At 64.5% G+C, this 12,329-nt stretch overlaps 1 protein-coding gene across 2 annotated transcripts in view; it reads right to left on the reverse strand.

Annotated features, from left to right (window-relative positions):
* TAFA5 (TAFA chemokine like family member 5) overlaps nucleotides 1–12,329 on the reverse strand; it is a 192,193-nt gene that overhangs the window by 69,202 nt on the left and 110,662 nt on the right. For both annotated transcript variants that reach the window (XM_025882229.2, XM_073882603.1), the window contains exon 2: nucleotides 3,686–3,835. In XM_025882229.2, coding sequence (XP_025738014.1) covers nucleotides 3,686–3,835 — 150 coding nt within the window. The remainder of the gene's footprint in view (nucleotides 1–3,685; nucleotides 3,836–12,329) is intronic.

Genomic DNA, 12,329 nt, shown 5'->3' on the forward strand with positions numbered 1-12,329 from the left:
GACAACCTCCCATTTGTGGATGAAGACGGGGGCTCAGCCTGCCAGCGCACAGGGAACTGCAGATGAGACCTTCCACTCCATCCCCGGGACTCCTGGCACCCCAGGCTCCCCTGGAAAGGAGGGGCATATTACAAGTTCTGAACTTCCCGTGAGGGCACACGATGTGCCCTATTCCCCATTCAGGAATAAAGGGCAAGGTCCCCCCTGGAAGACAGGTGGGCTTCTCGGCCAGGGGGGCCTGGCAAGGATGTCGGAGAGCCTGGCGGCTGGCTGGGCACTGACGGGACCGGTCACTTCCTTGGAGCCTCTCCAGACAGAGTGCCAACCCTGGTCACCCTCCTGCTCCTCGGCCCTCACCAGAGGCCTGTGTGGAGCTCAGACACTGGGCCCCCACCCCAGGCTCCCAGGGACATTTCTCCTTTCCCCCCACGGCTGGGGGCCAGGCATCACCTCCTTTCTTTACTTTGATTCCTTTCAAAAATTTCATGAGAAGCCAGCTGATGGGAGGAAGAGCCTCCCCATACAAAGACAGAGGCTGCTTCCCTGAGGAGGACCATGGGCATCGGTGGCTTCCTGCTGCCTGCCGAACAGGGCTGCGGTGTGGGGCCAGGGCCCCGGTCCTCGCTACAGCCCTGCGGAAGCAACGGGCCTGCATGTTCCTGCCGACGGGGTGAGGGGAGCCCGGGGCTTCACGGAGCCACCACTGCGGGTGGAGGCAGCTTGGCCCGGCGCACCCGGACAGCACTGACTGCGCTGCCCATGACAGGGACAGCCCCGGAGGCAAGCTGGAACGCCCGTGTTTGTGTTGAGGATGCACGGCCTTGCAGAGAGGACTGCGGTTTGTTTCAGAGCCTCCTGTCCCACACAGGTCTAGCGGGTCACAGCACTGCCAAATACAGGCTGGGGAGATGTCCTCCCAGAAAACACCTGGGGTTCAGAGATGCAGCCAAGAGTTGCCCCCTCCTTTCAGGAAGAAAAGCTTCCCTGGCGAGCTCCTCTTCATTCCTCAAGACCTTGCCCAAATCCTCCCTTGCCTCACCAGTGCCCTGGACAGAAAGAGACAACTGTGCTCTGGGGTCTCACAGTCCCTGCCCCACCTTCTGGGCCCCAACCCTGCAGCAGAGTCAATCCCCCCGGAGCACACACTGTATCCAAATAAATGAATGAATGAGGGAATGAATGAATTAGCAACAAGTCAATTGCTAAATGAACAAAGAGGTGCGCAAACGCTGGTGTGCACCACTCGTCCAAGCTCCCCTGTTGGACGAACAGCAGGGCCAGCCCAAAACGTCCCAGTTCAAACCAGGCTCACACGGATTCCAACCAACCCAGTAAGGCTCAAGTCTTCTCTTTCCCAGCCACCACCACGCGCGAGGAAACTTACGCGCACAGAGCAGGGAAAATAGAAAAGCAAAAATTAAATTAAGCGGCAGCCAGGAAAATGCCCACCGTGCAGAATACGAGCCAAGTAATTTGTCGGGCCTCTCCTGGAAGCAGCCAGGTTTTAATCTGGGTCCCTGGGACCCGGCTCCTGAGGCGCGGGAGGGCTCACGGGAGAGGAGCAAGAAGTGGTTTCACATGAGCAGACTCAGATTCAATTAGTTATCAGTTCTGACCCCAAATCTCCCCACAGGCCCACGGGACTAATGAGGAGAGAGGCGGGGGCGCGACTGTGAGGGTCCGCCTGGGCCGCGCGCCCCTCGCCCGGCCCGGGGCACAATCGGTCAGTGTCAGCAGGGAGGTGTGCTCGCCTCACAGGCAACCTGTTCCAGTTTGGGGAGCCGGACGGGGCGGGACGCGCAGGGACGAATGCACCTGGGAGTCAGGAAGGCCAGCCCAAGCTCACCCAGCATCAGGCTCGGCAGCGCGGAGGCCCTGAATCCATAGCCGCGTGTAGGAGCCACACCCCTGCTGGCTCAGGCACACACCTCCCCCCGGATGCCCACGGATAGACGTTTCTAATACGGACAGACAAAACAAAGCCGGCCTCCATGACGAGCGCCAGATCCTCGAGACGCTCCCACCTGCCTCTGGCCCCCGCTTCCCCAGAGAGCCCTTCAGGGCGTGGAGGCCAGAAGGCAGCCGACGCAGGGCCTGGGCGGGGGGGGGGGGCGGGGCGGTCAGCCGGGCGCCTGGCTGGGCCTCCAGGGTATTCTGGGTACCGCAGGACCCCCTTGGCCAGGCGGAGACGCCAGCTCAGCCCCAAAGGTGCCCCGGGCATCTGGACTGGGCGTGGCTGGGCTGGGCCTGCTCCCCCCTCCCCTGCCCTGCCAGAGGCCCAGAGGGGCCGGAGCTCCAGAGCAGACTCACTGCCCCTCCATGATCCCAGACAGTCCCAGGACAGGGGATCATCGGTGATGCTGGAGGCACGGGGACCCCAAGCTGATCAGCCAATCAGTCTCCATCCCCCAAGGTGGCCTTGTGGCTCTACTCTTGCCTTCCCCGGGGACTTTCTGACTTTGGGGGCCACCCTGGGACCCGCCTGGCCTGTTAGAAACCTGCCCCCAGTGACACTAGGGTCTTCACTCCCAAAGCGGCCCCACCACCGAAGCAAGTGAATTTCCAAGCTCATGTGCTCTGAGCCCTGAAGGTGTCCCAGCCCCTGCTCGGCACCTGCTGTCATTCCTCAGGTGACCCTCCCGAGGGCTGCGTGTGTCTCAGGGTCATAGGTCAGCAGGAAATGGGCTCCCAAGCAAAGGCAGCTGAACCGGGGAGGCACCCAGAGCCCCATGCAGAGGCTGCTCGGGAGTGAAGGGCACGGCTGACCGCTGGGACCTGGCTGTCTTGTCAGGCTGTGACCACACCTCCTACAGGCCCCGAGGAACCAAGGCCTCAGCACACCCCTGCGTGGGGCTCCCCACCCCAGGGAGCCTACAGCTGCTGTCGGCCTGGCCACAGGAGCCCCGCAAGGCTGCCTGCTCTGGTCACAGGGCTCTGGGCAGAGCCCCGCCTGCCTCTGGTGCTCCCAGCTCATGGGGAGGCCCCGCTGTGCACCGAGGGTGCCCGGTCTCACACTGGACAGCCCACAGCGGCCTCCTCGACCAGTGCACATGCCCCAGTGCATTGAGGGCTTCCTTGCACTTTTCCGAGAATGTCTGTGATTCTGTTTCAAAGACAGTCCCCAAAGGTACCACCTCACACGAGGCGCCTTTCTGAGCTCCTTCTGCAAGGATGTTAGCATGGCGCATCTTGGCAGTCGGACAGCCTGACTTCGGTGGCCGTGGGGACACCATCACCACCTCCTGCCCGCCCGAGGGGGATGTGGCCGGCCCGCGGGTGCCTGTCGCCTGCCAGACCTGAAGCAGGAGAAGCCCACCCCCTGCACGCAGCCTCAGCGAGAAGCCACAGGGGACGGACATCACCGCGTCCCCAGCCACAGCGGCGGACAGCATGGCCTGGGATCTGCTCCCTCTGCCCACGGCAGCACCAAGGGGCCAGGAAGTCCCGCAGGCCTGCCCGGGACCCTGGCTTCCCGCCACCCACAGCCCCGCGGACACCACGCTGCAGACAAGCCAACGCTGCCCGGGGAGCAGTCACCCCATGGGGACTGTCCAGCCCTAGGCCTGACCAGGAGAACAGGAGGCCTCTGCAGACATCCCGGGCTGGGGTAGGGGTGGGGTGGGCTGTGTCGGGCGGCACCTCGCTGCCCCTGCCTTCGATGGGGTCCCTGGTCGTGGGCTCTTACCGTCCACGCAGGCGGGCCGGGCTCTCGTGGTGCCCGCGATCTGCCCCTTCCTGCAGGCACAGCGAGCCGTCTGCCGGGCGATCGTCCTCCGAGGCTGGCTGCTGTCCCGGTCCAGGGTCACAATCTCACATGTGCCGGCAGCCAGCTGACCTGCAAGAGAGGCACAGGCATGCGCTGAGTGTGTGAGGCTGGGGGACGAGCCGCCCAGCCCTCCCAGCCTCAGAGGCGCCCTGCTGGCCGCGGGGAGGCAGGCCGCTTCTCCAGAGCACCCGTCTCGGACACCTTCAAGGACGTCGGCGGAAACACGCGCCGAGGGAGCAGGCGCCGGGTCATGCCCGCGACCTCCACTGTACACGGCCCCACGGTGGCATGCGAGGCCCCACCGGGACGGGCAGGAAATTAAACGTGGCCCCATCTGTCACGCCCGGAAATGAAAGGGCCACGTCACGCTGCCGGGCATCTGATGGAAGGAACCAGACTGCGCACAGCACGGAGATCCGAACCCACGCTGGGCCCTGGGGTCTCTGCGCCCACCTGGCCCGAGGGCGGTGGATTCAGCGAGGACCCTCCCCCGGGTCTGTTAAAGGCGGTGAGGGAGAAACTCCCTGTTGGTACAGGGCTGGCTGAGAGTGGCAGGGACGCGGCTGTCACTCTCCACGCCGGGCCGTCCGCGGCCGCCCCTCCCCCCCACAGGCTGGTGTGCACACACTCGCACACTTAGCACGTGAGATGCACACACAGGCTACTGGATGTGCCCCTCTCTCCTGCTTTCCCATGTGGACATGGCCCCAGCTCCCCACAGTTCGTGGGCACAGGACTGGGGATAGCAGGGTCCTTGGTCTGTCTCTGGGCCAGCACAGAATGCAGAGAAGGGACACGCTGATTTTGCAGGGGACAAGTCAACCAGTGAAGTGACCTCCCCCTCCCGTCTCCTAAATCACAGCGGGGGCGCCTGTCTGGCCGAGGGCCCATGGGGCCCACATCCCAGCAGACACAGAACCCCGCCTTCCGTAGGACGTTCCTCTGCCTGGAGTACCAGCGTGGCCTCCGCTAAGTGCCGAAAGCTGACTCGGACGATAAAAATGGTGTCAGCTCTGGACGGAGGACAGACCAGATGAAATCCGGCCACCTCGCCCCGTGGGAGACAGGAGGTCGTCCCTCACTCTGCCATGCAGCACCGGTCCATCCCCGGGCCGGGACACTGGCTGCCCCCTGGCCACGCAGCCACGGCCTCTCCCTGCATGCCCACTCCGGAGAACCACCAAGGTCCCACTGACTCACGGCCTCGCACATCCATTCCCTCAGCAGATAGTAAGCACCTACTGCATGCTGTCTGTGATGTCGGACCCTGGAACCCAGATGCGAGCAAAGCAGATGGCACGGTGCCCCGAGGGGCTCCCCCCAGCTGAGAGCACAACCTCATACAGATGCCCGGATGCAGGGGCCGCAGCCCGCCTGTCTGTCACATGGGGGCCAGCAGGGAGACGGGACAGTGCGGGGTGGGGTGGGCTGCCCCTCAGAACAAGGGAATAATGAGGAAATGACACCCAGCCATGGGGCCCGAGGGGCAGGTGGGGAGAGGGGCCGCTCCCTCCTTGCCGAGGGCGAACAGGCAGCACCCTGGGGCTCCCGGGTGGTGTTTCTGAGCCCTGGTGTCCTTCCTCGTCCACGCTACTGCTGTCACTGCGGGGCCCTCCCCCAGGCAGGCCCTGGGTCCTCCAAGCAGCTCACTGCACAAGACCACCCTGCTTTTCTCTCACCTGTGTCACCTGGAGGGTCTCCAGCCCAGCCAGGAGCTGGGTCCAAAGCAGGGGTCACCCAAGTCGGCAGGACGAAGCACGAGGAGTAGCCACCCACTCCATCCAGCTAGGAGCTGCCCAGGCCACACTCGACCCCTGGGGGTGCTGCGTCTGGGTGAGAGCCAAAAGTCACGGGGGCATTGGTGGCGGGCACCGGGCACACCCAGCCCTGGGCTCCACATGGGCTGCGTGCAGTGACCAGAGCCTGCCGTGAATCAACGGGCTTTGCTGGGGGCACGGCACAGGAGGCCAGTGGGGGTCTCCTGGGCACCTCCTCCCCAGACGCTGGGACCCCTCCCCGTGCGGAGCAAAACCCTACTGGGGGCACTGCCCCAGCGCCACCTCCCTGGAAGGTTTCGGCTGCACATTTGGACTTCCATCAGCTAATTACACAAAAAATTACATACTGCACAGAGAATGAAGTAAAAATAAACAGGGTAAGTAGACAAATGCAACAGAAGGAAAAATGTTGGGATGGAGAGAACAGTTCTCTTGTGACAACAGTGGATAAAGCCTCGAAGACGTGATCACGGGGAGCCACGCTGAGCACCTGAGCTGGTCCGCAGGCCATGACAAAGACGCTGGGACTCACAGGCCGTCCGACGCTGTGATTTGCAGCTGGGAGGCCTCTGTCCCTCTGTCCTGGCCGCTCTTTTAAGCTCTGCCGGTGGACATGGAGCTGTTCCTCACTGCCGCCCAGCCTGACTCCAGACCCCTTTGGCTATGTCAGTGGGCAGCAGAGACCTGTCTCCTACTTTCCTGGATACCGCGAGCCCCAGTTGCTAATAAAGCAGACAACCAGCCACGCGACTCCCCACCGAAGGCCAGTGTTTCGGCACCAGCCCCCAAGCTGTGAGAGAAGCCTGCCCGGGCACATGGAGGCTCCTGAACCTAGATCCCCACGTCTATGGGGATGGCCAGGAGGGGCCGCAGCGTGGGGACTGGCAGGGTCTGGACGACCTAGAGCACCCCTCACCCAGGCAGGGTGTAACCAGGAGCCGTCAGCCTGGCACCATCACCCCCAGGGGCCACAATGTTGAGCCATACCCTACGGAGCAGGGGTGCTGGGGTTCGGAATGACAAGGCCGCCAAAGGCCCCCCACATGCTCCGTGTGTGCATCCACACTGAGATGAGACCCAAAGCAGGTGCCTGGGACGGCAGGTCAGAGTCCTGGGGCAGCCGTGGGAGGAACCACAGACACTTCGCTCTCCCACCTTGGGAGTGTCCCCCACTGCGGCGCTTACTGAGCTAACCGGCTCGGGTTGCTAAGGGAGCCTTGTCTGTGAGGGCGTGCGGGTGTGCGGGGTCTCTGCAGGGCCAGGCTGGGGACAGACACGCTCACGCCCGCAGCCTGCCTCAGGGCCCTGCTGGTGGCCGAGCCACAGCCCCGACTGTCCCCCGGAGCCCAGGACAGCAACGGTCAGGGACGCATCGACAGGGCTGGGGATGGGTCTGGGAGCCACCGGCCAGGACATCAGGAGCCCTGCAGGCAGTTCCGTCAGATCAGGGCCCTGGAGGGCGTGTGCCAGCAGAGAGAGGACCAGGGCTGAAGCCGCGCCCAGAAGCCGTGTCCCAGCTCCATCACCGGCGACCACAGCCACCGCGGAGCCCCAGGCCTCTGCTTCACAGGCCGTGGGCTGGAGCCGAGCCGGGCACTGCACCTGCCCCCAGGGGAAGGGGCTGGGGACACCCACCTTGGCCCCACAGGGAAGAGCCCGGTGTCGGCCCCCTCACTGTGATGGTCCGTCGAGGCGCCGGCTCTGGGCTGGCCTGGCCTCAGGTGCTGCCCCAAGACCACAGCAACTCCCTACGAGCTGAGCACCCTTTGCTCCCCTCTCCCTACAGACTTCACAGAAACTGCTCCCTGAGGTTTCATCACCCACCCAGGGCCATGATTTGGGGCCCCGGGACTCGGGAGGGTTGCCGCAGGAAACACTTGTGGATCAGGACTCGCAGGTGTGTGCTTGGACCCTGGGGGCCTCCTCGGTGTCCAGGGCCCTGGGCCGGTGTGGACGGGAGCCTCCCCGCCAGAGCTGGAGTCCACGTGAGCACGTCCCGGCTTGTCAACTCTCACGTGCGCCCCGAGGCAGCCCAGGCTGGGGGCAGGACACCGGCCCCCCAAGAGTTCCAGCACGGTCCCCAAAGGAGGCCTGCCACCACCCAGACCCGAGCCCAGTCACTGGAAGGACCACAAGTGTGTCCTAAAAGCAAGTTGTGCCAAATTCTTTCTCAGGTTCACCGCGCTATTCTACGTAAAATCGTTTTAAATTGAGATTTACGGTCGAAGGCCTTGTAACCCGCTGGTCCAGTGACTGAAGCCCCTTCCTTCTGTGGGAGTCCAGAATCCCAGGCCCCGAGGTCCAGCCTGACCGGGTCCTGCTGCAGGGCGTCTGCCAGGTGCGGCCACACCAATGACAGTGACCGACTGCTGGGAGCCCCAGTGGGGACCAAAGCTCTCCATCAGCCCGGGGGGGAAGCAGGGGCCCTCGCTCGTCAGGAGGGGCTCGCTGGCCTGGAGAGGGCCTCAGACAGCTGTCCTTAAGCTGTCCCCAGCCCTTGGAGGGACACGAGCCAGGGACTGGAGCCGGAGACTCGGGTCAGGAGCAGAGCGGCCAGCACCCAATCCCACCTCCTGGCATTCTGTGCTGCTGCCGCGCCCCGCGCTGGCGTCCTGAACGTCATGGACACGGGGGATGCAGCCGCCACACTCTGAGCTCGACGCTGACACTCCTGGAGTCGGCCCTGGGCTGGCCCCCACTGGGCTGGATCCCGGCCACAGGGCAAACCCTCCCTCCCGACAGGCCCGGGACAGAAACAGAAGGGCCAGTGGGGACAGGGAAGATCTCCAGTCCCGGGGACCCGGTGGTGACAGGAACACGGCAGCCCAGGCGGAACCTGCGCGGGGCAACATGGGGCTCAAGGCCAAGACCCGAAGATCTGTGAGTCGACCTCCAGGGTCTGTGTCAAGTAAGGGCGTGGAGACACCAATAAGCAGCACATCACAGCGGGTCACAGCGGGTCCTGGCGGGTCATGCAGGGTCACAGGGACAAACCAGAGAGCGTGGAATGCCCAGCACCTCGGGGTCGTGCTGTCTGGCACTGCCCACCATGGTGCGAGTTTCAACACGGGACACGGGTGCCCATGAACCATGTTCCCAAGATGCTGACAGGCCTACAGCCGCCACGGCACTGGGGCACCACGTACCCAGGCACCCTGGTCAGGCATCCTTGGGGCCCACGTCCCCAAATGTGCGAATCTGTGCTTGGCTCCAAGCGCTAGTCAACGAGAAGACATTAGCAAAACCACGAGGAGATGTGATTAAAGAAACCCCTGGTGGTCGAGGGTAGCACAACCCCCGCGCCCGACGGCAGGCTGTGCACGTGGCCTGGGTGGCAGGTGGGGGCCGAGCTCGCCCTCTACCCACGCTTTAGGGGTACAGAGGCTTCGTCACACGTCACAGCGGCGCTACATAAGGGCAGTGCTCAGGGAGGGCGAGGCCACGCTGCAGTAAAGGAGGTGGAGGGGCTCTTTCATCCTAACTCTGACTCACAGCCGCGGACGGGATCTCTAATGTCGCTGTTTTCATCAGGGCGAGACCCGCAGCAGGATGGCCTGAGGCCAGGGGACAGGGCTTTAAGGCAGCAGCGGGAGGGGAGGCCTGGCAGGAGCTGCTCCGCGTCTGGGAGACACGCAGGTGCACGCACGCCCTGCACATGTCCGAGGGCCCCGCCTCGCCCAGCACAGCCCCTTGGAGCTCCTGCCTCCATCACCTGGGAAGGCCGTTGAGGCAGGTGGAGGAGAGAATGTGCGGGACGGGGACCACCCAAATCCGCTGGGAACTCTGCAAACGGATCCGCAGGACAATGACCTTTCCTCCCCTCCCCCGGCAGCCCCCAACGTGCACCTTCCGCCCAACATGGACAGAAGGACCCCCAAGTGGACAACTGGCTTGACTCACAACACGGGTGGGCTGACCACGAAGACGCCACAGCGTCCTTTCCTGCCTCCCGTGGAGGACCGTGTGGATGGCCGCTCGGCCACGGCTGCAGCCGGAGCCCACGCTGGTGCTGTCTCCAAACTGCAGACTCTGGCGGGAGCGCCAGGGGTGCGGCCCCACGGGGCAGGAGGCAGCGGAGGACAGAGCCCCGGGAGTCCCTGCCCCACACGCACCTCTCTCATTACAGAAGAGACGTGCTCCCGATTCATGCCGTGAAGGACCTGGAGGGGACCCGCACAGACATGTGATTTTATCCCGATCATGGAGACAGTCAGTAAGGGGATTAAAATATACAGAAAAAACTACACAATCTGACGGAGTATTACAGCCTCAGGATCTGAGCTACAGGAGGCCCCTCTACCCGCGTGTGTCCCCACGTGAGACCCGTCTCTGTGGGGGGAACATGCTCCTGCCCCGCCGCAGCGTGGGAAGGCCCTCCGTGGGTCACCTGCCCACATTCCTCCGCCTCCTCCCTCACGGGGACCGGTCACCGGCTGGCCTCACGGGAGCATGGGGAGGGCGGTCCAGGGGACGTTACGTGACCTCTGCCACGGTGCGCCGTGGTGACTGTCCTCTTCGACTACTCATGCTTGCTGTCCATCGCCTACCGCGCCTGGCCCACGGCTTCATGTGGGGCCTGGTCCTCCCCATGGCTTCAGGCACCCACTGGGGTCCTGGGGCGTGTCCCCTGCAGGGAAGGGGGCTGTTGCACACCAAGATCCCTGGCCTCAGTTTCTCTATCACAGTTCGACCCAGTGGAGCCAGCTAAGTGCATGAGGCGGACAACCAAGCACAACCCCTTGGTTCAGGGATAGCCTGCGTGATGTGCAGGAGGGGAGACCACGAGAGTGAGGGAAATCGGGATCTCACAGAAGCGCCTCCTCCAGCCAACCGGTGCAGAGTGGCAGACGGCGTGCGGGGCGTCCCGACCCGGGCTGAGGCCGGCGTGAGCAGACCGCGTGACTGGCCCCCATGATGCATGTGCACAAATGACAGGATGACTGTCCCCACAGGAACCAGGGTCTCCGGGGACCCAGAGCCAGCCCAGCCAGCCCAAAGGCCCCTCAGTGCGTGCGGGGTCCCTGGGGAGCACCGTGAGAGCAGGTGTGGGCCACAGACCAGAGCCCCCGTCCCCACGCGGCGTGAGCTCAAGGCCGAGACGCCGACACCCGTGCACACACACTGCAGTGTAGATACACACGTGTAACACAAATGTTCACACATGCGTGTGTACACAGGGCTTCCCCCCAACAGTGGACATCAATATTCCCTCCCACTCAGCAGCTGGGAAGCAAGTCCGTTCCCACTGTCCACAGAGCCACTGGCCACCCCACGTGCCTGAGGCTCGGGAGTCCCTCAACGGCCCCGCTGGCTTTCCAACTCCACCTCCCGAGACGGCCACCTGCCCAGCCAGCCCCTGAGACGCTCCCGTGACCACCATCGGCTGTGCGCCGCTGCCCTCCGAGCAGACAGCTCCCCCGTCTCTGCAGAGGGGTGGGGGGTGCAGCCCTCCGGCAGGGAAGCCTCCAGCACGGCCTGCGCTCGCGGAGATGCCCCCTGAATCGGTCCAGCGGTTGAGGGCCCTCAACCCCGCCTGGCCCTTGGGTCCCCACCGTTGAACTCCCAGCTGGTCCCCGGGCTCAGCGAGCCCAGAAGTGGGAGGGGAAGCAGGAATGTGCGTGACCCCGGGAGGCCAGGTTCCCGGTGGTTCCCAGGACGCGGGGGCGGCCTGGCCCGCGTGTGCTGGCTCCTTCCTGGTTCTAGTGCAGTGTCCCACGGTCCGAGTGACCCTGCCCTGGCTCTACCTTGCAGGCAAGCTCAAGGACAGGGGCCTGAACTTGGGATAAAGGTGGCAGGGCCAATCTGCGTGGGTGGGCGGTCCTGAAGCCGCTCACAACCAGATAGCTGCTTCCTTCCCCATCCCGAAGGGCGCCCTTGGCTCACCCTGCTCTGCAGTACAGCCCCGAGTGCCCTGGCTGTCCCCACTAACCCAGCTCCGGAATACAACTACGGCTTCTTCCAGCAAAGTCAACCATCTCACGAAAACCTCCCAGACCGGGTCGACCTTGTCCCGGCTCCTGTTCTGCTGCCCTTTCTCTCCCACGGCCGCCCACCCGAGCCACATCCCCCGCCCCAGCCCGGAAGCCGGGTGGACTGTGCCAAGAGGGGCAGACGGCAGCCCCTCCCACGGCAGGGCACACCCTTCCAGAAACCAGCCGGCTTACCGCCAATGCGAAGAGCCCCCAGCCCGCTGCCCGGCCTGTCCCTCAACCACCTGCGAGCTTGGAAACGTGAGAGGTTCCGTGCCCAGGAGCAGGGGGGCTGTGCCAGGAGGGAGGGACGAGCCCCCTCCCCGCACACCAGCTCCGAGCAGAGCCTCAGCTCGAAGGCGCCGGTGACGGCAGGCCCTTCCAGGTGCTGCTCAGGCCGGGCTCTCTGCGCGCTGGGCTCTGGAAACTGGGGAGGAGCAGGTGCAGGGGCCATCATAAAGAGCGGGGGAATAAAGCTGTGATTACCGCCATGAGGCAAGCTTTTCAGGGCCTCCAGAGCCGAGATCAAAGCCTCTGTAGGTAAGTTCCCTCCACTGGCTCCACAGCGAGCCTTAAATCCCGATCCCGGCAGCACCGCCCCCACCCGAGCCCCTCCCTGCTCCCCCAGCCTGGGGCTCACGGGGCCGCACCGAGACCGGTGGGCAGTCCTGCACCTGCCAACACGGGGGCGGGGGACAGCCAGGCTGGGCGGCGGTGTCAGAGCGAGCAGAAACCACCACGTGGGGTCGGGGGCCTGCCCGTTGTCACCACGGAAGCTGTTGATCCTGCTGAGGACAGGGCGGTGCACAGAGGCGG

This window comes from Callorhinus ursinus, unplaced genomic scaffold (genome assembly GCF_003265705.2).
Source record: "Callorhinus ursinus isolate GAN/ISIS: 27379988/994484 unplaced genomic scaffold, GSC_fseal_2.0 scaffold48, whole genome shotgun sequence".
Classification (NCBI taxonomy): domain Eukaryota; kingdom Metazoa; phylum Chordata; class Mammalia; order Carnivora; family Otariidae; genus Callorhinus; species Callorhinus ursinus.